Genomic DNA, 27305 nt, shown 5'->3' on the forward strand with positions numbered 1-27305 from the left:
GCTTGGAAGCCCTTCAAACTAAACTCAGTATAGTTCTTAGCCAGACCTGTCAGCAATCGATCACTTTGCCTAATCATAGTAGCAACCTGTTTCTTTGAAAAAGAAAATGCTTCCAAAAATGTAACATGATAAACCCACTGGATTATATAAATCTGAGATTGGGATCATGTTTCTTTGTACATTTACGCAAAGCAATTAAAACATTTTTTACATTTAGTTAGTTAGTTAGCATGTGTGTGTGTGTGTGTGTGTGTGTGTGTGTGTGTGTGTGTGTGTGTGTGTGTTGTGTACTCCACATTCCACAGCACATATGTGAAGGTCAGACAACTTGGAGGAGTTAGTTCTCTCCTATCATGTTGAGTCCAGGGATTGAACTGAAGTTGTTAGGACTGGGAACAAGAATCTTTCCCCACAAAGCCATTTCTCTGCTCCACAAAAAGCAACTTAAAAATAATGCTTCTGGGGGCTGGAGAGATGGCTCTGAGTTAAAAGCCTGCTCTTCCAAAAGTCCTGAGTTTAATTCCCAGCAACTACATGATGGGTCACAACCATCTATAATGAAATCTGGTACCCTCTTCTGGTGTACATGCATGTAAAATACTGTGTATATATGATAAATAAATAAATTTTAAAAAATACTTCTGTTATATTGGTGACCATAGTTCAGTGATGGACAACTTTCTTTGATAGATGCTTAGTTTTCCCAATAAACTATTGTATAAAATTCTGTTTTTATTTTTCAAAACTAAAACTAAGTCTTATTCTAAATTGTCCTCATAAAGTTGACTAGAAACTTAATCTTAGCTATTAATCACTAGTTCATAACCTACCTTAGTCTTCCCAATGCAAATAATTTTATATCTTAGGCAGAGGAGAATATTCTGGGAGGACCCTCCAGGCTTATATCCACATACCTCATTTCTGATAAGCTAACTAGGTAAGGCCTCATAGTCCCTTAAGAACATGTGGCTCTGCAGTTTTCAAAGCTATTTAGGATTGAGACACATTTCCTAGACCCCCATAACGAACCACATCACCAGTATTTCTTGGAGATCCTACTAACCAGCCTTCTCTATAAACCTCATTGGGAATTGAAGCTGACCTAACCAGAGCCTCTGTCTTATAGACTATTTCCCAATGTTGACCTCTATTCTGCACACTTTACAAAATGCCCTTAATGAATCTAGAATGAAGGTTGCCATCAGGTTAGTTTCACCTAGAACTTTTTACCTGTATTTTTGATACTCTGACATCATGGGGCCCTGCTTCTGGTAGATACTATCCCTCTCAGAGTATCTCCATAGACTAGGGAAAAGAATTCTAAGAAAGTTCCTATCTACTTTTATCTGGCCCTGCTTTGATCTTCAATTTCTAAAGAAGTATTTGACAAATAAGAAATACTTATTACATCCCAGGTACTGGGGTTTTGCCAGGGATTGGAGAAACCCAAGAATGTAGTAAGAAAATAGTATTACCATTCCTTACTTAAATTTGGTAATTTATGAAAGATATATATATATATAAAGCTTGAGAGTGCACAAAGGGGACATGAGCTAGCCTGGATGTTGTAGTAAGGTGAAAGTAAAAGGTAAATGAGAAAAGTATGGAGGGTCCCAAACCTCAAGGGACCACATTTCTGTCTCTATCAGATCAAATATCAATTTCAGATGCCACCTTCCCAGCCTGATTGAATATTGACTGTCTTTCAAGACAGTGGCTCATGTTTCCCACTTGGACCATATACCATCATCTGTTCTACAGATGTTACTGGTGTTCATATCCATCTGGAAGCCATTTACGTCTAGTCTTGGGGCTTCTGCTGAGCTCTGGTAAAGGAGGAAGATGGTTCTAGTTGTGTACAAGGTGTATCCCAGGAACCATGTAGTAGGCATGGAATCTTTACAGGCACCATAGAGCCAGTTCTCTGAGAGTGTCTATACAGACGGGTTCTTGTCCTGCCTATGTCATTATTTAATATGGTTGCTTAGAGTTAAAATAATCTGAAGATACTCTGCTCAGTTAAAACAAAAACACAAGTCAGAAATAAATTTCTGTATGATTCTACTAATGAGTTACCTAGAGTTCTTACACAAGATATTGGTCATGAGAACTAAAAGGGCAGGGAAGGAGGAGTTACTGCTTTGCGGGCATGGTTTCACTAAAGGAAGTTCTGTGAATGAGTGGTGGTCTCAGCAGTAACAGTAGCACAACAGGAATGTACTCAGTGCCAAGCAGCTTGACGCTTACAAATGACTACAGTGCTAAATTGTGTTTCTTTTGCCACAAGGTTAAGGGAACTCATTCACATTTTACTTCTTTAAAAAACTTCACTTTTAGGAAGTACCTGATGTGCTAATGCATCTCCATTTTTCCATTTTCAACACGACTTCTTTTTAAAAAAAGTACTGTATATAGAACTATCTAGTTGCCATGCAATCAATCATAGCTTTTCTTAAGACTTTAACTAATTTTCTCAGCTACAACAACCACCAAAGCACATATCTATTTAAAATGACAAATGAAAAGAAGCATATTCCATTATAAATCTCTGACACATGGCTCATGTACATACTACTTCTTACTTTATTTCTTTGTAGTTGTTGCAGTGTATTCAAGTCTGTGGATTCTGATATCCCACCATGGATGACCAGGATTTCGTTGTCAATAATTGAACCAATTGGGAGCCAGGTATAGACTTCTTCCAAGATTTGCAAGATTTTTCTTCCATGTAGCTGTAAGTAAGCACTCTAGTAAGTTTCAGTTTCCTGATATGCCCAGTTAAGTGACTAGTCTCAACATAGATTAAAAATAAGTTTTCATGCCAACCAAAGAAAGTCAGCAAGGAGCCCTCAACCAACTAGCAAGTATTTAGCATGGCAATATTTTTCATTCTGTATTTTGATACTTTGACATCTTGGGGCCTTGTTCATGGAGGAGATGGCCCTTCTCAGGGCTAATTTCTAGAGATCTCAGGTGACTGCTTTCATGTGCAAGCCAACCATTTCTGATTCCACACTTCTAAGGAATTCTTTTCTTGGATTCTAATTCAGGGCCACCACTCTGATATGTTAATCAACATAGATCAGGCCAGTGGACAACTAGTGATGATTCTTTTGCCCCACAGCTGGCGGCCATTGTTCCAGCTACTCAAATTTCAACTCGAATTCACTGAGGGGCTTTGTACTTTTTCTCCCATGTAAACCTAATAAGTGTCCTGGTCTGTATTTTCTTCTGGCTCCATCGGCTCTCTGTTTGACCCTGGTAATTCCCTATGTGGTATTCCCAGTGTGACATACTATGTCTCCAGCATGTTGGTAGCTGAATACAATATCTTCTTTCATATTGGCCATTTTTCTGTCTGCCTGTTGTGCTATACCTGAGTAAAAAAAAAGTCTGGGTGCCTTTAAAGCAATGCAATATGTTCATATCTATGCTGATCCAACAGTCAAAATGAAAAAGAAAACCTAAGATTCTATCATGGTGAGGGTTTCCTGCTGTGCTTATTATTTTATTGGCACATATTCTAACTAATTAGCCCATCACCTTTCCTAAAGCAACAATCTGGTCTTCATTGGCTCCTTTTTTTCCCCACAGCAAAACAAGCAGGAGTCTTACCTTGTATTTATGTAAAATTTCTTTTGTGAAGCCATACCTAAAAAATAAATTTTAGACTATTAATTACTGCAAATAGGAGAGCCATTGGTCTTGCTACTACAAAATAGTAGGCACTCAAGAAGCTACAGACTTCAATGGAAATACTTAGCAGAGTCTTTCTGGAGCATTATGAGAAAGAACAGAAGCAATCAATGGCACTACCTTTACTCTCAGGAATCCTAGAGTATATCTGGGGAAAGAAAATAGATACTTGTGGAACTGTAAGAGAACTTAACACATGTGTACCAGGGCCTATGTAAAGACTACGAGTATTTTGAGAAGTGTGTCATGACAATTAAAGGATGCTATATGCAGAAGACTTTTCATCTAGATAGCATTGCTCGGACATCTGACTACTCAAAACAAATGATCAGGAAAAGGGAAAAAAGTGAAAAAGACAAAGAAAAGCATATAAGATAAGTTGGGTCTTCATGCCTTCTCTGACATGGACCGTGTGATTCAGTGAATGGTATTAAAGGTTTTAATAGAAAGTATTGAGCATTTTAATGGCTGGATAACCAAAGCTAAGGGAGATTTTTCAATTATGTTTTTTTGCTTTAGAATAATATTATATACTTTTTAAATATAACTCTGCCTAGACTAGGCTCAACTTGAATCTACCTGCCTCTGCCTTCTGGGTACTGGGATTAATCACACCTAAATAATAATGTATACTCTTAATCCCTAAGAGGTAAAGTAGGCAAGCACACTCATGCCTTAATACAAACCATGTATGTCAGGTTTCTCCAGTATGACATTATATTTTTCAAGATGGATTCCCTCCTTGTACTCACCAAAGGTGTCACATTGTAGTGCTTTGAATGAGAATGAGCCCCATAGGCGCACAGATTTGAAGGTTTGGTTCCCAGATGGTGGAGTGATTAGGAAGCACAGCCTTGTTGGAGAAGGTGTATCAATGGCGGTGGGCTTTGAGGCTTCAACAGCCCAATCCAGGACCATTCTCTCTCTCTCTCTCTCTCTCTCTCTCTCTCTCTCTCTCTCTCTCTCTCTCTCTCTCTCTCTCTCTCTCTCTCTCTCTTTCTCTCTCTCTCTCTCTCTCTCCTCTCTGTCTCTCTTCTCCCTACTCTGCCTGCCTCTTTATCTCTCTGTGTCTCTGTCTCTGTCCCCCCTCCCTCTTTCTCTCTTGGCCTGCTGCTTGTGGATAATATAAGCTCTCAGGTACTGCTTCAGTACCAAGCCTGCCCAATTACCACCATGCCCAACACGAGGTTCATGGACTCATCCCCGGAAACTATAAGCAAGCTCCTAATTAAACATCTCCCTTTATAAATTGTCTTGGTCATGCTCTCTCTTCACCGAAATAGAAAAGGACTTCTCTGAAACAGTGAGATTCTCTGAAACTCTAAACTGGCTGTACTATCCATTGCTTGGTAGGCTGTACCTACCAAGGAAGAAAACTCCCTCCTTTCCATTTTTTGACAGTAAACTTTCAGGGTATTCTAAAATTACCTCACAAATTTTCTTCCACATAACCTTTATTATTAGAATTCTTTCAGATTCTGTCCTAGGCCATCCCTTGCCTTCACTTTCTTTCTCAGTACTCTCACCCATGCCCAGCCAGGGTTTCAATTACTATCTAGACAATATTATAGGGTAACACTCCAGGTTATACTTCATATTTATCTCTGGACCTATACTCAACAATATATCAAATAACCCTATCTCAGATGGAATCTATTCTCTTTCAGAATGATGCTGTTATTCCTTTAAACTCAAGCCTGCTCATCATTGATTAATTCCTCTCAATATCAAGTTATCGAGCCCTAAACTGTTAGTCTTCTTAAATCTATCTTTTGCCTTCTCCACAGCCATCATGCTAGTCTAAATAGGAAGCTACTATTTCTTCAACTCCCTCTTAATTGACATCCCTGTATCCACTCTTGCCCCTCTACCAAATCACTCTTCTTTTGAAAACAGGTGTAATATTCTTCAATGATACTCTCTTATCCTTAGATAGATCCCCATATTCCTTCATAACATTTAGCCATTTTTTTTACATCTCCAGGCCTACCAAGCACTGTCTTATTTGGGTCTCTGTTAATCTGATAAATCACTATGACCAATGGCAACTTGGAGGAGAAAGAGTTTATTTACTTCAGTGTACATGCCCTAATCATAGTCCATTATGAAGGGAACTCAGCGGAAACCTGAATGCAGGATATGGAAGATCATTGTCTACTGGCTTGCTCCTCATTTGCTTAGCCTTCTTTCCTATAGCAGCCAGGAATAAGTTTCTGATAATACTTCTAGATTCTTGTTCTTTATAGTTTTCTTTTTGCATTCACTTTATACCTCGAGAATTAGAACTGAAACTCTATACTTGAGTCAGATGTTTGGACTGCTCAGAAGACAAAAGTGATCTGCTGAGCTTTGATCACAGCACCCTAAATCCTAGGCCTCAAAGCATGACACATTCCACAACCTCTATTTTCCAGAACAAATTGATTTCTATTTTCCATAAAAAGAAAAAGAAAAGAAAGAAGGGAACATTTATTACCTACTGTGCCTTTCAGACAGAATTCTTATACTGTTTAAGCAGTCTTTATCCCTCAAATCTCCAGTGAGTCACGTAGTTCAAATACTATGTTACAGCTGTTATCAAAAATGTTTATGAACAACTAAGCCAGAAGCAATTACCAGGACACAAAAATACACACCTCCACGTAAAACATTGTGCTAGTTTCTGAGACAGAATTTGAAGCAAGCCAAGAGAAATAGCAGAAGCTTCTAAGTCTGCTTCACACAACTTACCATACCTACAAACTTCACCTCGCATGCCTACCCAGCATGCAATTCAGATTATGAAGGGTAGGCATGACAGCAAAAGGAAAAAAAAAGGAATATAATAAAGAGGAATAGGATATATGCCCAGTAGTGATATAGCTGGATCTTGAGAAAGTACCAGATTGAATTCCAAAGTGGTTGTACAAGCTTGCACTCCCACCAGCAAGGAAGGAGTGTTCCCCTTTTTCCATATCCTTGCCAGCATGTGCTGTCTACTACACAACAAGGACACTTGCTCAACTATGTTCATAACAGCTTTACTCATAATAGCCAGAATCTGGAAACAATCTAGATGCCCCTCAACTGAAGAATGGATGAAGAAACTGTGGTACATTTACACTATGGAGTACTATTCAGCTATTAGAAACAAGGAAATCTTGAAATTAGCAGGCAAATGCATGGAAGTAGAAAAGATCATCCTGAGTGAAGTAACCCGACCCAGAAAAACACATGTTGTATATACTCACTTTTAAGTGGATTTTAGCCATATTGCACAGGATAAACATATTACAATGCATAGACTCTGAAAAAGATAAGTAACAAGGAGAACCCAAGGGAGGATGCTTAAATCTCACTAAAGTGGAAATAAGATAGACAGAGGTAGTAGCTGAAGAGAGAGAACAAGGTAGGAAATGGACTACAGAGAGAAATAAGGGTAGAGATCAGACCTGGGAAGAGAAGGTACGGGAGAACAGAAGGCCTGCAGAAAAAAGAGAATCTGTGAGCAGGGGCATCTCTGTGACAAGCTGAAGACTTAAGTCAGAATAGGCCTCTAGGAAGATATGATGGGGACTATAGCTGAGACTCCTAGTAGAGTCTTGGAGACTGAAGAGGACACCATCTAACTAGACAAGACTCCTAGTGGGGTGAGAACACAAACCCACCCATAGAAACTTTGACTTAAAAATTACCCTGCCTACAAGACATGTAGGAATAAAGATAGAACAGATAGAGCAGAGATTGAGGGAATGTCCAATCAATGCCTGGTCCAACCCAAGACCCACCCCATGGGAGAGAGCCAACCCCTGACACTATTAAGAATACTCTGTTATGCTTGTAGACAGGAGCCCATCTATCAGAGTTGTCTTCTGGGAGGCTCCACCCAGCAGTGGTTCAGAACAGACGCTGAGGCTCACAGCTAAACACTGAGCAAAGGATAGGGAGTGTAGTGAAGACATCAGTGGGGGAGGGGTGGATAAAAGGATCTAGAGGTGACAAGAGCTCTACAAGAAGATCAACAGAGCCAACCAGGCAGGGCCCAGAGGGCTTATGGAAGCTAAATCACCAACCAAGGAGCATGCATAGTCTGGACCTAGGCCCCCTACACAGATATAGCTGATGGGCAGCTCAGGCTTCATGTGGCTCCCCTAGTAAGGGGAGTGGGGCCTCTCTCTGACATGGACTCTGTTGCCCACTTTTTGATCACTACCCCCTGGAGGGGCTGCCTTGCCAGGCCACAGGGGAAAAAGATGTGCTCAGTTCTGATGTGGCCTTATGAGCTGGGGTTGGGGGAAGAGTTGCTCTTTTCTGAGGAATAGGGAGGAGGGGAGAGGGAGGGTGGGAGCGGGAGGAGAGGAGGGAAGGGGCTATGATCCGGGATGTAAAGTGAATTAATTAATTAATTAATTAGTGTTTTAAAAAAGAGGAATAGGCTGGAAGAAGAAGTTAGAGGAGAGCTTCACAGCAGCTGACAGACTAGGGTTGGTGAACAAAAGTGAGGATGTGGAGATGATCCTTGGGATTCATCTCTCTCCTATAAAGCTACACCTATACCTATTGGCCAGAAACCAAATGCAGCAGCAATCTCCGAGTGAGTAAAAGCAATCTTACCTCAGATTCATCATAAAGTCTTCATGGTTCCCTCTATTCAGGTGGAGGTCAGCGGGGTAGACAAGGAAACAAACAAGCAGAATCATTAGGATCTCCATGGAATTGTTTCCTCGGTCTACAAAGTCACCGTTAAAAACATATGGATTGTTCTCTGAAGGCAGGCCATTCTGTGGAAGGAGAGGGAAGAAAACAAGAAGTTCAAAGAATGCCCTTTTTAAAAGTAAGGTTCCTCCCATTCTTCCCTCCCTCCCATTTTCCCCTTACTCCCCACCCCTATGACTGTTCCTGGGGGGGGATTGCCTCCCCCTGTATATGCTCATAGGGTATCAAGTCTCTTCTTGGTAACCTGCTGTCCTTCCTCTGAGTGCCACCAGGTCTCCCCGTCCAGGGGACATGGTCAAAGGTGAGGCACCAGAGTACGTGAGAAAGTCATCTCCCACTTTCCACTCTACTGTGGAGAATGTTCTGACCATTGGCTAGATCTGGGTAGGGGTTTAACGTTTACCGCCTGATACAAGGGATGGGATAACCATTGAGATGTAAGAAGAATAAATTAATAAAAAAATAATAATAAATAAAAAAATTAAAAGTAAGGTTCATGTATCTGTTCCTGAAAAAACAGAAAAGAGGCCAACTCATTTTTCGCCCTCGCTGGGATGAATCTGCCCATTAGCTTGAGTTTCTTCCAGGACACATAACTGCAAGGGACCTAGAACCAGAGAATGAGCCTGGGACAGGGAGATTTCAGGAAGGATGAGGACTGCTTTTTCTACTCATCACATACCATGAGTTTTCTCTGAAAGCAGCTAGGATTTGTCCTGCCAAAGTAGATGCCCTTTTGCGGGAGGGGAAGCTGTGGTCAGAATATATTATATGAAAAAAATCTAATAAAAAGGAAAACAGATAACTACCTCAAAATTGCCTAGTCTAATCCTGCCCTTCTCTCTGAAAAGAGTGATACATTTACGTGGTGAAAAACATTAAGATAACAGCCAGAACATTTTCATTCAAGGGACCCTGTGTTCAACTTCATTGGGTTGTAATTCTCTTAATTTGCAAAATTGCCAAGTCACCCGTGATAATGAACATGTAAGAATTCAGGCAAGGGGACAGTGCTATATGTGTGACTGGGATTGAACTGATATACCGGCGGACATATACCTGGTACCTCTAGCCAGTATATACTCTGACTGATTGATGACTAGGCCATATCATGTATTAGCTATTTTGAGCATCACTCCTGAATATGAGATATGATTTTTACTTGTTTGTTTAGTGTTAAAATGATACTTATAAAAACAGCATTTGTATGAAAAGAAATTGAGACCAGAGGAAAGTATTTGTTTCTTAAAGTAGCTATTAACTTGTTCAGCCCTTCACTACAAAACTCTAAGACAAAACAAGCATGTATTACCTAGTTACATTTTCTCAGTGTCATACTTGCATTTCTACTTGACAGCAAGATACAGTCAAATGTTTTAAAATGTATTGCAAAGAGAAGAGTTGTGTCAAAATATACACTTTCAATCTCAAATGATATCTTCGGGAAAGAATATACATATTCTAATTGTTTTAATGTTTCAAACTATTTCCAAATTCTTTTGTTAGCTTTCAAACTGTGTAAGAAAATCTTTACTATTTTACATTAGACATTCTATCATTTATAGACATTTTAAATCAGACACTTCAGTATAGAAAGTTTTAAAACAATACAAGTTATAACACACGACTTAGGGATTCCAAAAATTATTTACACAGTGTAGCATAATCTGATGGTTAGAGGGGGAGGGAAGCAGTGGAATAATATAATAATATGAATAATATCACAGCTCAGCTCCATGTCTACCATAGTTATCTCTGAAAAAGTTTTAACCTTTACTTCATCTGCAAAATAGGAATGACACCCCTCTTTAATTATGCTGCAATAAGCCGGGTGCAGTGGTGCACACCTTTAATCCCAGCACTCAGGAGGCAGAGGCAGGTGGATCTCTGTGAGTTTGAGGCCAGCCTGATCTACAAAGCGAGTCTAGGACAGCCAAGGCTACCACAGAGAGATCCTGTCTCGGATAAAAAAAAAAAAAAGAAAGTAAGAAAGAAAGAAAGAAAAAGAAAAATGACCATGCAATAATATTTGGGAACTGAACATTATGTATATACAATTCCATGCGAACTATAAACACAAGTAAAGAGATTACATTATGACCTCCATGTCATTTCTAACTTTAAGATTGTATTACTTTACATTTTCTCAACAGGGCTTATATGGTGTAAACTGTTATAAAAATATAAGCTACAATCACCAGAACTTACAGAAAAAGAGAAGGATTCTGTACCCGTTAATACTCTGTCTCGGGCTGGAGAGATGGCTCAGAAGTTAAGAGCATTGACTGTTCTTCCAGAGGTCCTGAGTTCAGTTCCCAGCAACCACATGGTGGCTCACAACCACCTGTAATGCGATCTGATGCCCTCTTCTGGCCCGAGGTGTACATGTAGACCACTGTATAAATAATCAATAAATCTTTAAACAAAAAAAAATTTTAATATTCTTTCTCTTCCCAGCCTTCAGCTGGTTGGAATAAATAGCTGAGAGACTGCCAGACTCTAATGAGACATACAGGCTCTGAAAGAGGCTAAGGAATCAGCAGCAGAGAGCCCCAAGGCAAGGGCATGGAAGGACTAAGACTGAAGGGAAAATAAGAACCCATAACTAAGGAATGACAGCCTTATGTGAAGAGGCCAGAACTGGCTGAGCTTTATGGACTGTTGGCTCTCACTAGGAAAAGTGTGGGGACTGCTTCCATGTACAAACATCAAAGAACAAAGGGAAGTTATCCCAGATGAAAATTAGAAGGTACATGCAAAGAATATAAAGTTTCAAAAATCATGGGAAGGGCTGGAGAGATAGCTTAGCAATTAAGAACAAGTACTGACTAATACAGAGACCAGCAACTGGACAGAGTGCAGAGAGTGAGACCTGGAAATGGGATGTGTAATGTGCTAAATGGGATGTCTCCATCAAACCCCTCCCCTCAGGCCTCAGGGAACCATGCAGAACTGGAGGCAGAAGGATTATAATAATCAGAGGAGGTGGAATACACCAAGGAAACAAGGTCTTCTAACATAACAGACCTGATGGACATATAAACTCACAGCGTCTATGGAAGCATGCACAGGGCCTGCACAGGTCCAAGCCAGATGGCATTCTAGCAAATGAAATGGGGAAGTGGACAGGAGCTCCCATCCCTAACCAAGAAAGCTATCCCTAGCTGGCAATTGGTTACAAAGGAAAAATTAGTTCTGTCCAATGGAGTCTCACTAGGCATAAACCACACTTAAGTGTAGGCCCCAGACCCAGCAGTAGATGGTCAACAGAAAATGAACTCAATGCTGGTTTTGTGCTTGTTGTTGGTTTGGCTTGGTTTTGGTTTGGTTTGGTTTGGTTTGGTTTCATACTGCTTTGGGCAATTTTTACCTTATTGTTTTTTTCTTTTATGTGTTTTTTGTTTGTTTTTATGATTTTGTTATGATGTGTGTGTGTGTGTGTGTGTGTGTGTGTGTTATCATACTTTTTTCTTATTCTAGTTTCCTTTTTGTCTGTTTATTTTCTAAAGAGAATTAGAAAGAAGATGTAGACTTGGATAGGTGAGGAGTCAAGGAGAATCTAAAAGATGAAGAGGGAAACCATGATCAGAAATATTGTATTAAAAAGTTATCTTTAATAAAAACTATTAAAGGAACAAGTACTGCTCTTTCAGCGGATACAAATTCTGGTCCCAGTGCCATCTGGGTGGCTCACAACACTCGCAACTCTAGCTGCAGGGAGATCTGATGTCTCTGGCCTCCAAGGGCACCCGCATTCAACTACATAAACACACAGACACACACACACAGACACACAGACACACAGACACACACACACACACACACACACACACACACACACACACACACACACACAAGACAATTAAAACATAAATAAATCTTTTTAAAATTCATGGAATTAAAACATACTGTTCAAGTTTAAAAAATAATGGCTTAGAGATAAATAAGAGTTGAAATATATTACTGGCTTCAAAGAGAAAACAAACGTTTAAAAAGCAAAAATGATAGAATTCATAAACAACACACACACACACACACACACAATGTGTGTGCAGTGCCCTCAGAGGCTAAAACAGGGCTGGAACTGGAGGTAAAAATGATTATGAGATGTCATGTGGATACTGGGAGCTACACACAGGTCTTCTACAAGAGTAGCAAATGCCCTTAACCACTGTGCTCTCTCTTCAGCCCTGGGTTAATCATCTTGAAAATGGGTTCTTTTGGTCCAGTCAATCTCTCAGATGATCACACCATTGTACAATAGCTTACTTACCACCCCATGAGAAACCCTGCGCCAGAACCACACAGATAAACTGAGCCCAAATTTCAGACCCACGTACACTCTTAGATAATACATTTTATAGTTTAAAGGCACTAAGTATTGAGGTGACTATAATAATATAAAATATATACACTTAGACAACTAAAAGAGAAGAGATATACAAAATTTAAAAAACAATAAACTTTAATAGATATAAGGAAATTTTTACCAATACAATGAATTTTTCAGGTGTCCATGAAAATTTTGTGAAAATTAACTTTACACATGGCCTGAAAGAAATTTTTAATAAATTCAAACTGAAAATATCTCATAGAATATTTTCTTATATCATAACCCAATAAGATTTAGAATAATAAAATATGACTAGAAAAAAATTCTTGCTCCATGAATTAAGATTCTTAGAAATTGACAGCTGTAGTTTTGCTAAGTGGTGGATAAAAAAAAAATTTAAAGATTCAGATTTCACATGAGGGCTGAGGAGAAGGCACAATGAGTAGGTAGCTTTTAGGCAAGCATGAAGACCTGAATTCTGATTCTCGAAGCTCACATTAAAGATTGGTGTGGTGGTAAAGGTGTGTAATCATAACCCTAGGAGACAGAGACAAGTAAGATAATAGTAGATATAGACAGCCACAATAGTAAGCATCAGATAGTTTGAGAGACTCTGCCTCAAAATGTCATGTGGAAAGTAAGAAAGGAAGACAGTAATGTCAACTTCTAGACTCCATATATGTCATCAGAAGCTGCGTGTGCATGCATGCATACAAACACTTCCTCACTCCACCCTCACAAGTAAAAAATAAGAAACCTTAAATATATACTGACTTCTTCTAAGTGCTAAGCCTCTCAAGGCAATGCCTTCAAAAACAGTCAAGATTTATTTGGATACATGTCTATCTTGCTGGCTTCAGATTAGTCAAATTATTTTGCATAATCTAAGTTAGAACACAGTTTAGTCTCATAGTAAGGCAATTAAGTCTCCAGTGACACGAGTCTCTGGGCTCTTTAGGCTCCTACTAATGAGATCTCTTTCAGTTCCTTTGAAATGAGCAAAAATTCTTCACTCAGCTCCAGTCAACTAAGACTCATGCTGCAGCTAATAAATAATGCATGACTTATAACATGGATATTAAGCCAAAATTATAGAAAACACAGGATAACTACATTTATGAAAAGCACTCATATGATCTGCAAGGGAATTTTTTTAAAAGAAGCAGAATATAAATAACATGAATAGACATACAAAAAAATGAGACATTTTCCTATATTCGCACCTATTTCCTATTGAGCATTTTATAATAGACATCTGAAGTTTATTTCAACATACCTGGACATTTTCCTAAGGAATATCAACCAATGACTTCTCAATTTAAGCTCTGTAATGTAGCCACTTTCATTTTCACAAGCTCTATTTTGAAGATTTAGTCTCCTCAAATAAAGAAACAACTTCATCCCAGTGGCAACGTGAAGTATCTATCCCAGTGATGGGAAATAAAGGGTTTGCTTGCTTTGCCAGTGGGGAAATTATGAGCATAGGCTGAGGCGGTGGACTGAGGGGACTAAAAGGAAAACAAGGCAACACAGATCCCACCACACAGCATCAGTGGAATCCCACAGGGCTAAGAGTTAGGTAGTTGCGCTGTGCCCATGTCCAGCTCCTTGTCAGCTCCAGGAGCACCACCCTCAGTACCAACTTAACAAACGAATTCACTAATACTTGATCTACAATTTCAAGCTTCCCACTCAACAACGGGGGGAACAAATCTTGTAATGTTAGCAAGGCTGAGGCTCTAAATGAAGTATTTCAAATCGGTCACTCCAATTAAGCAAAAGTGGCTGATTAGAATTAACCTTTTCAGAAAATAAAACTGAAAACCAAGACCTAACTAATGATATGTAAATTGCTTCACTTGATGATAAAATTACATTTGAAGACATATAAAGTGGAGGTGCCCTTTTAGCAAAGGTCTGTTGTGGCTAAGAGTGTGGTACCTAGAGGGGAAAAATTCTTTCCTAAGCCAGATGAGATTATGTGAGCTGAAAATATCTCAGTATTAACATGCTAAGTGAAAAAAAAATAAGGAGAGTCAAATACCGAACAAACTAAAAACTAAGAACAATTCTTCAAAGCAATCATTAGTCTGAAACCCACAGTTTACTGTAGTATGAATATGTATGTAACAGGATCTTCCTTGTCCTTCAAGACTTTCCTTCACGATTTGGGCCCTTACTAAATAATTGAACTGCCTTTAAATGCTTGCCCAAACTACTCTCCCTTAGCCCAAGCATGGTAGGGCATGCTTGTAATCTAGGGGGAGTACTTAGAATGCTAAAGGATGAACATTTTGAGCTCAAGGTTAGCCTTGGCTGTATAGTGAGGCTGTCCCAAGATAAAAATAAAATAATAAATGAGGCACAATGCCACACACCTGGAACCTCAGCATTTGGGAAGTTGAGGGAGGGGGATTGCTGCAAGTTTGAGGTCAAACTTGGTTACATAGCAGGATCCTATCTCAACCCCCTAAAATAGCCACTTCACCCAGGAAATCTTCAATAAAGTTAGTGTCCCACCAATAAGTTCCTTTAGAGCTCCAAATATCAACCATAATACATCTTCTCTTTGCTATCTTTTATTTGGTTTGTTCCCCACCTCCATCTCTGTGCTAGGAACTGGTCCCAGGGTATCTTGTCTTTTCTATCAGTCAAACTTCCTACCAAATTGTATCTGTCAGGGCAATAATTTCCTCCTAATCATACTATGTTGCCACATTTTAGCATGTCATCTCATTCATAGCTGAAATTTAATACATATCAAATGAATGATCCCTAAGGTTCAGTTCCCAGCACCGTAAAGCAAGTCTCGAGCTAAACCTACCACTTGGAACAGCAATGTAAATTGGCGAGGCATATCAGTGATGCTACTGCCTCTCAGACTTAGTTGATTTGAGCAGACAGCCCTGCTTAAATTATAATGTACAGAGGAACTGATGAGGAAAAAAGTATATAACAAAATGTCAACTGAGAGATGAATAAGAATGCTTTTGTTTAAGCAAAGCTTCTGGTTTCTTTAGGGTTGGTGGAAAAAAATTAGCCATAGTAATACATAAATATGGGGTATTTCTGGAACATTCCAAGAGGATACAGTTGACTAAACTATTCCCCCAAATTCAAAATTTGTGTCCTTTAAAACATACTAACAAATTAAACATAAGTTAAAGCATGACCACTAGCTAGCTCTAAACAAGTTTTGGAGATCAGGGTTCACACCAACATGAGTCAACCCGTAGCAACGGGCTAAAGTTAAGCATTACACTGGACAGGGATTCGGTGGGCTGGTGTTGCACAGATTGAGATCAAAATATTGCAGTGAGATCAGAGCCCATCACAGAATTTCCACCAGGCCCTGAAGTGATTGCTTAGCTCATAGCTGTGCAGCCACTACAATTCTGAGCAGAAAATTTTTTTATCTGATGCCACAAAAAGTAATCCAGCACTCACCATCTCTCTAGTCCTTTGATGTGTTCTTCATCCTTTCCTTTTCATCTACATTTTTAAGCCATTGCTCTTTCAATTAATCTAGTTTTTATTCAGTTTTTCCCATTCTCCCATACCTAAGATCCAATAATAATATTTATTCCTACTGTAAGCATTGTTTATATGAATTATCCAGTAATGGAAATTTACATCTTTAAGAGTTAAGATAGCTTTTGAGTTACCTTAACCTTTTTGGTTGGGAATTTTGAAAATGCGTCATGTGTCGCTTTGCTTTTTAACAGATTATATCTGACACAACCTAAAACTTTCTTGGTCATACAGGTTCATCGATCTAAAAATCCCTGCGGGTCCTTATGAGAACTATTAAGATTTTTCCCAATATTCCCCAGTCCTAGTTCATTTCCTCCCTTGCTTTTATAATTACTCATCTCCTCTTACCACAAGGAAGCATGGTCACTTTTCATTGTTGCGATTATATCTGACTTTTGCCTCTTCCCTTCCTACTGACTAGTTTGTGCAGCAAGCAGTCAGATAGGCAAACCTATATGGCCCTTGTGTGAGAAGATGTTTGCCTGCTATATGGTTAATGATCTTTGAGTAAGGAGCAATGGTCTGTCCTGTGAGTAAAGCTGAATGGATTCTTGACTACTTCAAGGAGCCAAGAGATCAGATTTGAAACCAATGAGTGACAGTGAATAAAGGAAAGCAGCCTAAAAGTTTGACAACCTGATAGATAGGTATCCTTTTCCTCATATGCAAACACTGTTTCTGAAACAGTCTGTATTCTTAATTTTATGTAGCACCACCCTCATGCAAATTGTTATTGTTCTACATTTAAATTATTGGCCAAAAATGAGAGAAAAGAGGTGAAAATATTGACTTTTAAAATCAAAGAGTGCTTCTTCGGATGTGTCTTTTTGCCCTGCCTTTTAATTTCACTGTCTCTGTCTTAGGTGCTCAGTTTTCATAGGCTAAGAGGCCCTGTACCATTATCATTAGATTACCACATCATTTTCTTTTCTCAGATACTATTAAACTACATCTTTTCAAGCATTTTCCATATTCTTTCTTTAGTAAGTACAAATGGTGTATGCCTTTAATCCCAGCACTCAGGAGGCAGAGGCAGGTGGATCTCTGTGACTTCGAAGCCAGCCTGATCTACAAAAGTGAGTCCAGGACAGCCAAGGCCACACAGAGAAACCTTGTCTTGAAAAAAAAACAAAAAAAATTCCTTTAAAATAATAATATGAGGAATAGCATGGTGGTCCATGCCTTTAATCTCAGCACTCAGAAGGCAGGGGCAGGTGGAGCTCTGTAAGTTCAAGGCCAGCCTGGTCTACATAGTGAATTCCAAACCAACCAATGCAATGTAGTGAGACCCTATCTTGTAGTAGCAGTAGTAGAAGCTGGGCATGGTGATTCACACCTATAATCTCAGTACTAGGGAGGATAAGAAAGGAGGATCATCCTAAATTTTAGAGCAGCCTGGCCTTGAAAGCAGAGCCTAGGTTACATAGCAAGATCGTGTGTGTGTGTGTGTGTGTGTGTGTGTGTGTGTGTGTGTGTGTGTGTGTGTGTGTGTGTTTCAGCACTTTTTCTTGTGCCAAAGTTGAAAATACTAATGATTTAAGTGACCGACCCCATCTGCCCTCACTACCTTATCCTAGTTATTCTTGGTTTTCTTTTAAAAGTAAAGGTTACTGTCTATGTTTCTGATATATAACATGATGCTACAGGACACATACCAAGACTGTAAAATCAACCACAGTAAAGCACACCAACATACCTATCATCTCACCCAGCTACTCATATCCTTTTTGGCACTCACTACTAAAATCAACTAATTTGCATGAATCCCAGACACAGTAAGTAACTGAGCACAGTAGGTTCCCATCTTGGTAAGCCCAAATCCAAAACAGGTATGATCAAGAAATGAAAGTGAGGAAGGTTTTATTCACTGCAGTAGGTAAGGGAACACCAGAGTTGTTCTGTTTCTCAAGCAGCATCTTCCTCGAATGAAAACAGCATTGGGATTTCACTGAGGGAAGCTCTATAAGGGTGAGCATATTCCTGGGAACATTTACTCGGGAAGTACATCTCTGAGCATGTTCAGGGGAAGAAAAAAAGATGGTGGACACATTTTTGAGCATGCGCAGCTCAGAGTCATGAAGCACACACTTAAAAGGTTAAAATAGTGGGTAAGAACATTTTCTGGGCATGTTCAGCTTGTACCATACAGATGACAAGAAGGAAGGCATCTGGGCATACTTACTTTCCACAAAGGATTTTAGCTTCAGAAGGGAAAGGCACTTTGAAAATGCAGTAATACGAGAGTAGGTACCCTAAAGGTACCTACCTCACTCAGCAGCCAATAAATACACTTCTATGAAAATAGCCTTCATTTTGTACATAGCTCTCTTTTCAGTTTCTCAAAGTAAAATCTTACCCATCACCAGTGTTCCTTCCCTTGACTCCCCTTGTTAAGTCAGGCAAGTGATGCATATGGTTTGTCGCAAGCCCAATTTGCATTTACCTTCTCACCTTGAGTGTGGTAAAATCCTAACCCATGGCTCTTATATACCACCCTCAAATATCCCCCCCCTTACCTCCTTCTACCCCAATCCATGCCAGAGTAGCTCCCTTCTCTTTTACTGCAGGGCCTGTAATCTCCAGTCCCTAAATAACGTCACTAGAGAACTCTGGAGATGTTTCTTGCTTTCCTTTGAATGCTATATTTTCACCTTTAGTTCCTTTTATGATGCTTCCTACCACCCACCTCCTCCTGTTCAGTCTTTGCATTAGCACCTTCCAGTTTTATATGTTCTATGTCACTTTGCCAGTGCAATTAAAGAATCGTGTCAGAGTACTCTGTTCTGATCTCTGTACTCCAGGACTCAATCTCTGATCATACTTTAATACCTTCAGCTCACTCATAAAAATATTTCTTTTCAAAATGCCTTGGAATTTAGTGACTGCTGTCCTCATTTAACTTTTTCAGCCATTTTCCTTTTTTTTTTAACATATGTACCAAAGTCTCTAGCTAAAGACTTGCCAGATTGTTTTGGTTATTGCTCTCCATATATCCACCCTCAGAGTGTACCCGTTAGCTATAAGACTGGACTTTTGAACATTTAGTGTGAGGTAGCATAGTAAGTCAGACAAATATTCCTCATACTGGACAGTTTGAGACTTCATTTCGCCATTTCACCCTTCCGCTCCTAGACCTTTCCAATTTGGCCAACGGTATCCCCATGTCATGGTAAATAACCCCCCTTTAATTCACCTCATCCAGAAAGATTTCTCACTACAAATGTGGACTTCCCTTAAGGATTCTGCTGACTCCTGACTCCAGCATCACTCTGGAAGAAAAGAGCCTATTTTCTACAAGGATGAAAACATTTCAGGGGCAGGAGAGTGGAAGGTCTAACACTTTGCAGCCTCCTTTCAGATCAAGGACCTCTGACTAAATGTCTTCCTCAACTCCTCAGCTCTAGGTCCAAGGGGTCAACTCATTCAACACATATATTTTCCTGATACTTGTCCTCTGTGTTGCTGATATTCCTTTATTTATCCTTGGAGCTTGCCTTCTGGATTCTACCTTAGATCCTCATATCACCTGGATATCTCCTGCAACTTTTCATCCCTCCTGCTCCCTACAGCCCTTCCAGCTACTCCATGACCATTCTAATCCTTCAGTCCTCCCATTCTTCCCACACTGGCCTCTTTCTTCCTTCCTTCCCTAGCTTGACTCCTATAGCTATGTCCAGAAATTATCTTTACTAACTCCCTCAGTTCCCTAGCAGTAAGCCTTTGTCTGGAGTTCGTATACCAACCGCCTCTGAACCAAACATCCTTCCTAGCTCTGTTTAGGCTGCCCAAAGTGTCATTCAAATGCCCTCCAAAGTGCCTGATCCATTGACCTACTTCTATCTTGGCCTATCTCATTTTCTTCCAAGTTGCTATTATGGATGAATGAAACAAAATATTGCATTTCTGTTGTAATGTAGTTCCTTTAAAATGCTACTGCATGAGAGAGAGAGAGAGAGAGAGAGAGAGAGAGAGAGAGAGAGAGAGAGAGAGAGAGAGAGATGGGTTGGTAAAGACATGGAGAGGATCTTGGAGGAGTTGGGGAATAGAAAGAATATGATCAAAATATATCATATGAAAAAATTTAAAATACAAATATGACAAATAAGCCAGGCATGGTGGTGCACACTTTTAATCTCATCTCTCAGGGAGGCAGAGGCAGGCAGATCTCTGAGTTTGAGGCCAGCCTGGTCTACAAAGTGAGTCATGGACATCCCAAGACTACACAAAAAAACCCTGTCTCAAAAATATGATAAATAAAAATGCTCTTAGATAATTCCATTATTTTATCCATAAGACAACATATGGAGTGAAAGCCCAAGATAATATGGAAGCTATAAAACAAATTGTGGTTAATCATGCTAGTCATGAGGATGGCAGATAGATGGACAATAAATGCATTAATCAAAAAGAGACATGTATAAGACCAGTGTTAAAAAGATAGCACTGGGGCCTCAGGACCAATCTTTTAGACGTTATCATCCTAGAAGCATAAGTTTAGGTAGCAACTGTTGGCCCAGAGAGAAAAATTAATCCAGTCAAAGGGCTACAGATCAACTCCATGTCAGCCACACAGTCTTATACCCTCTGTGCAAAAGATAAAGCAGCAGCAGAGCAACTGAATGCAGAGCTGCTGGAGCAAGGTAGAAAAGATAGCAATTCAAAACTGACTAAAGGAATCTCCTTTCACACATAATTAGTGTGCAATAGAGAAGACCCACTATGCGACATGCTAATTTCTAAGCAAAACAAAAGACTGCATTCCTCTTCATCATGCACCATCTCATCCTTTATGACATAATAAAGACAGCCAGGTACACATTCTAACTGATATACAGATACCCAAAATGGTGAACAAAGAATCTAATTACATTGTTAAAAAACAAATCTTATGAGATATGAAAAAATCAAAAGATGTATCTCTACAAATCTTTGAGCTTTTAAAACTGTTATATTACATTTATATTTGGCTATACAGACATGCATACAACAAAACTAATATTGTCGTCTGCTCTAGGACTGCCTTGCCCTAAATCAACAAAAGCACAAGTAGCTAGAAAAACAAGTATTTACCTTATAGAAGATCAACAAAAGATCATCCAGTTTTCCATGCAAATCACCTGAAATACAAATGAAAAATCAATATTCAGTAGGAACTAAGATGTAATGCTTGCTTTGTTATAGAATTTTAAATCTCAAGTACCCCACGTATTCTCATGGGATTGGGTTTTCACCTTATGTTGATGGTACTAATTCAATATGCAATTTGCTTCCATGGACTCTTCCTTCCCCTCCTATGGTGCCCATGGAAGAGGGGCAAACAGCATCTTGAACTGTTTGCTCTAGCCATTTATGGAGAGCTTTCTGTATTGAGTTAAGCTCTCTATACTAAGACTTTTATGTTTATTTCTCGTTCAATCCTCATAACCACTCTATGAGATGAATAGTATTGTCATCATTCTTATATTCTAAACAAGAGTCAGAGTAGTTAAGAAACATATGCACTCACCCTGTTAACAACATCTCAACTAGAATTCAAACCCAGCACTCTGTCACCCCAAAATGAAAACTTAGAGTGATTTCCTCTGTATTGCCTACATTGGAATGGCAGGAAGAGCAACAAAAATACCTATGACAGGAAACATTGACTCTCCAAGGACCTACCATACCACCTAGGAAATTGCAGGCACTCAATACATGCATTTAATCAACAGCTAAATCCATGGCCATTCATTGTTGGGTTTTGCTTTATTTTACTTCTTACTTTAAAAGTTTAAAAATTATAATTAGAAAAAAATTATGATTAGAGAGTTGAGATTCTTTTTGGTGAGATAGTTATAAGGAAAAAACAAAAGCCAACTAAGGGAAACTATTGAATATATGACTCATTAATTAAAAAATAAGAGTGACTATATGAATATTCAAATTTTCTATCTGGATAAATATTTTTAGGTAAAATATATATCTTTCATAATCTTTGCTTAAAATTTGTACTCAATTTAATTACCATATAATTAACTTAAGTACACTTTTCCTTATTTAAAAATCCCACAAACAAGATAAATCAAATATATGCATCAGAAGGCTCCAATTAAATTAGAAATAAGAAAGTTAAAATGCTACATCACCAGTACTTTTTATAAAATTGCTATTATATTAACATCAAGATAAAGAGCATATTGATGTTAATGGATACTTAAATATCAATGCTTTTATATAGTCTCACTCCAGAAGTTAAATAAATAAATATTTAATATATTTAGCTAATTATTTCATTTTTCTAATTTTCTTTAGAGTGATTGGCTTTTTAAAATTATGAGTATATTGGCAGTGGAGATGATTTCATAACTAAAGTACTTGCTATTTAAGATGACCTGAGTTCAGATTCCTATCAACTAAGTAAAAAACAAGGTGCAGTGGTATCCAACTGTGACCTCAAGGCTGGAGGCAGCAGAAACAGCCAGATTCCTGGAGCTCACTGGCCAGCCAACCTTGCTGATCAGTGAGTTCCAGGTTCAGGGAGAATCTCTGTCTCCAAAAATATCAAGTGGGCAGGAATGGAGACCATCAGCGATCTCTATTCTCTACAGGAATGCATACACACCACTACCTCCACAACGGCCACCACTACCACTCCCATCACCACACACAGAGAAATCTGAATATGAAGGGCTATAATAGCTAGCATGCTAAAATATGAAGTTATTTCAACATATTATGAGTTGAGGATTTTTGGTTCTAGTCACAGCAGATGGGGCAAAAAGGAAGCTATAAAAATGTTTTTAGTTTCTAGTCGGACATAAAATCAACATATCATGGAAAGGCAGACATGAAGATATTTTCACTGCAAACAACAACATGAGTACAGAATTGATTATTGATTGCAACATGAATTATAAACGAAACAACAACAACCACACTTCAAGAAGCTAAGGCAGAAGGGTCAAGAGTTCAGTACCATCCTATGTTATATGGTGTTTTGGCTTTTCTCTTTACCAAAGGTGCGATGTAGGGGAAAATATATGGAAATAAATGTCCCAAATGTAGGGTCTCTTAAATGAATGGATTTGTCCAGTCTACCTAGTCTCCGATATATTTTTTTAAATGATAAGTAAAATATTAGCCAGACAAGTGCAAAGATGACACTCTCCCCGGTTTGGAGTATAGAAGACCTTATTTTTAATGCCAACCCTATCTCTGACTGGTTGAGTAAGCTACGGTGCAGGGTATTATACTGAAATGCATTGACAACAATATGTTTCTCTCTGGGGTTCTATTTCACCCATAAAAACAAGACATGGGGGCTTGGAATAGAGTTCAATGATAGAGTGCTAGCTTAGCATGTACAAGGTCCTGGGTTTGATTCGTAACATGGGAAAAAATTAAAATTGTAGCTTTTAGTAAAGGGACCAGAACATCTCCATAAGGGCTTTTCCATTTTCATACTGTGGAATTCTACGACTCCCCTTCTCTCTAAATTATTTCTTCTTCTAGGGTATAGTGGCGCACATCTGTGACCTCACTGCAGATAGAGCTGAAATAGCAACTGGGAGCTAATGGAAACGTATAGGAGCAGATTCTTACATCTGTGTTTGACTGTTAATATACACTCAGCTTCACAGGTTGGCATGGTTTCCTGAGCCTTATGACCCAGAGTTCTTTATTTCCATCAAAAGCAAAGCCTGCTATGGCTCTGAATAAAAGGTCTCTGTGCTGAGGTGTATCATTGTCTAGAGAGATCTGGTGGCTTGATTAGGTTGAAATTAAACCATTAGAGACTCTCTTCCAAAAACCTGAGCCAGGTCATGTCATGAGATACATAGTGCTACATCAAGTCTCTGTCACCACTATGAGATGTTGGGGATGGAAAGGGTTTAATTAGATTGTCAAATCCACTTCTACCTGCCAGAGTAAGAGGACGTGGGCTAAAAACTGATTTGGAAAATAACGATCACTGTTTTGTAACCTAAAGGCTTAATTAGAAGGTAGGGAATTGCTGTTCCTTGCATGCGCCCCACTCCCAAACAGTGTAAGCATGCTGAGCACCAACTGTGATGAATTTCAATGTGTACTGTTTCTTGAAGCAATACCCTGCCAGGCTGGCCTATAAGATAACAAATCTCAAATCTTATTATTTAGAAGTACAAGAAACAGATTTTGGGGACATTCCCACTCCTTTAAAAGCTGCAAAGACCAGTAGGAAAATCGGAAACAACAGCCAAGGGCAGAAAAGAATTTAATCTCCACCCTGCCTTGGGTGTTTCTCTTTGCAGAAGAAGTAGCATGCATACAGAGGCCCACCTGGAAAAAAACAACATGGGACAGAGATAATGAGAGCTAGTCAGAGGGCAAAGAACACTTATTCTCCCCATCAGTGGCTTTCCATATTAAAATGCTATCTGCCTTTCCAAAAAGCTACACGAGTTCTTTAATTTCTCACATAATTAATTCCTGCCAGCTGGTATGCAAAACAAAGACAAGATGGGGAACAGTATTATCATGATAGATAATTCTATATTAACATTTTTCCCCCTTAACACAATCCAATTTACATAGTTTTCAAGTTAGGCAAATGATGCAGGACCAAGAGGCTCCTAAATATTAATGTGACAACTCTTTTCTGAAACTTACCACAGATTGTTACCTCTTTGGCGGGAAAGGTTTTTACATGATTGAAGTTCGGCATTTGCTTCAGGACTTTCCTGGCTTCAAATAGCACCTCTAAGACATAATGAGCATGAAGTGTCTGTGAGGGGGAAGCAGACGAAATAGAGATAATGAACTAGGGAGAAAGGCATGAGTGTGTCTAAAACTATAAAAGTGAGGAATACGAGCACATTTTAGGTCACTGTATTTCAGGATAATCTTTAAATTATTCTCAAATAGAGTATTCAAACATAGTGTCTAGCATATAAAAGCCCTCAGGAGATATTTGTGACTGAAAGAATGAATGGTTCCTAAAATTATTTAAAGTCTCATGTTCTTCTTTGACATTATCCATTTGCTTAGAATATTTCTGATTATTCTTGGTCCTTAGATCCCAAGAGGGGTGATGGGAAGGTGGGGGCAGGGAGATCAATTGCCCAAAGAAAATGTTCAGACAAAAGAATAACAATCAGAATCACTTAAAAGGGAGAGGAAAGGGGAAAACAAAACAAGGAAGGAAAAGAAAAAAATTGTAGCTCTTCATTTGTTGAGACACCCTGCTACTTGCAATTGAAACTAGGTGTTGCTGAGTGCAGAGACCTCATAAGGGAGCCACATAAGTTCCCGAGTCTCCTAAGGTTGGCTCTAGAATTTGGTTTATAGGATCGTCAGGACACAGCAGGCACATTGTGATAAAAGTCTATCTAATAGAAATGTTCCAACCTCAAAACACTTGGATCACCTCCTATTTGTGACTACCTCACTACTCTCCTTCAGTTACAGCTCTGAAGACGTCATTGTTTCCTCCAAATTTACTGTTTTCTCCCTTCAGCTTTTAAAACTCCAATGTGTCTTTTTTCTCATTTCTAAATTAAGAAAGTTTCTAAACACATACTCCAGAAAAAAAAGATAACAAATATGTGATTACCACACATAAACTTAGCTGGTATCAACACAGCTTTAAGGGTCAGGATGACTTAGAATTGGGGTGTCCAATATGGTGGCCATTTGCAAGATGAGATAACAGAGCACTTGAATGGAGGCTAGTTAAAATTGAGATGTGCTGTAGGGACAAGATTAATTCTATATTTCAAAGACATGGTATGAAGAAAAGCAAAAAGTCTCAGTAATTTTAATATATTATATATTGAAGTATTTCAAAATTCTAAATACATGATTCATGTTTTTATTAGACTCTCATTTCCTGTCCACCCAAGACTTAATCAACTACTAAAAAGCATTCTAAATCAATTCAACCCACAGCTTTACTTAAAACTTGAATGAGAATTTTCCTTCAGCCATATTGTATCACTTTTAATTTTCTATTTATTTATTTGAGTTTTTGACATGGGGTCTGGATCTCTTTAGGTAGCACAGGTTGGCTCAAACATCATGGCAATCCTCCTACCTTGGCCTCCCAAGTCCTTGGATTAACATTTCATTTGTACTTTTATATATTATTATATATACTATTGTGGGGTGCATACATGTCACAGCATGTATTTAAAGGTCAGAGGACAATTTATGAGAGTTGGTTCTCTCCTTTCACCACAGGCATCAAACTCAGATCCTCAGCTTGGTAGTCTGTGCCTTTATCCATTGATCTATCTCAATAGCCCATGGATAAATAATTTTTCAGAATCATGAATACATTAATATGCATTTTGACTGTAGGGAGGTATAGTGAGATAATAATACAGTATTATAGTACAGCTGAACCTGGTATCAATGTTTTAAAAATAGTGTGTTGGTCTTAGTCCGTTATGGGTAATACCTTGGATTTGATGTTTTTTTCCATTTATTTAATTAATTAATCACTTTACAGCCTGATTGCAGCCTTCTCCCTCCTCTCTTCCCAGTCCCACTCTCATGCCCCTTCCCCATCCCCCCTCTCCTTCTTCTCAGAGAAGAGGAGCCCCCCCAAGAGGTACCAACCCACTCTGGCATATCCTGAGTGAGGTAACCCAGACCCAGAAAGACACACATGGAATGTACTCACTTATAATCGGACATTAGCCATATAGTACAAGATAACCATCCTACAATCCATAGACCCAAAGAAGCCAAGGAGGGCCCAAGGGAGGATGTTCGAATTTTACTCAGAAGAGGAAATAAAATAGATATCAGACATAGATAGAAGGAGAGAACTGAGTGAGAGAGGGGGTGGGAAGGATAACAGGATGGAGATCAGGTGTAGGGAATGAGGGGCGGGTGGAGGGAAGACTGGAAGAGAGAATGAAATTGGTAGACGGCATTTCTGAGACAGAAGAGGAGGCTCCAGGAAGTCTATGGGAGTGACACTAGCTGAGACTTCTAGCAGCAGGGGTTAATGAGCCTGAAGTGACCACTCCTTGTAGCCAGATGAGACTTCCAGTGGAGGGATGGGGACACCAACCCACCCATA

General features: G+C 39.0%; 1 protein-coding gene across 5 annotated transcripts in view; it reads right to left on the reverse strand.

Moving 5' to 3' along the window:
• Positions 1 to 27305, reverse strand: part of PPEF1 (protein phosphatase with EF-hand domain 1) — a 126780-nt gene that overhangs the window by 15981 nt on the left and 83494 nt on the right. For all 5 annotated transcript variants that reach the window (XM_084790462.1, XM_084790459.1, XM_084790461.1 and 2 more), the window contains 5 exons: positions 24887 to 25001; positions 21329 to 21375; positions 8290 to 8456; positions 3616 to 3652; positions 2583 to 2732 (listed from right to left, as the gene is read on the reverse strand). In XM_084790462.1, the coding sequence (XP_084646588.1) occupies positions 2583 to 2732; positions 3616 to 3652; positions 8290 to 8456; positions 21329 to 21375; positions 24887 to 25001 (516 nt within the window). The remainder of the gene's footprint in view (positions 1 to 2582; positions 2733 to 3615; positions 3653 to 8289; positions 8457 to 21328; positions 21376 to 24886; positions 25002 to 27305) is intronic.

Source organism: Acomys minous, assembly GCF_964271855.1.
Source record: "Acomys minous genome assembly, chromosome: 7".
Classification (NCBI taxonomy): domain Eukaryota; kingdom Metazoa; phylum Chordata; class Mammalia; order Rodentia; family Muridae; genus Acomys; species Acomys minous.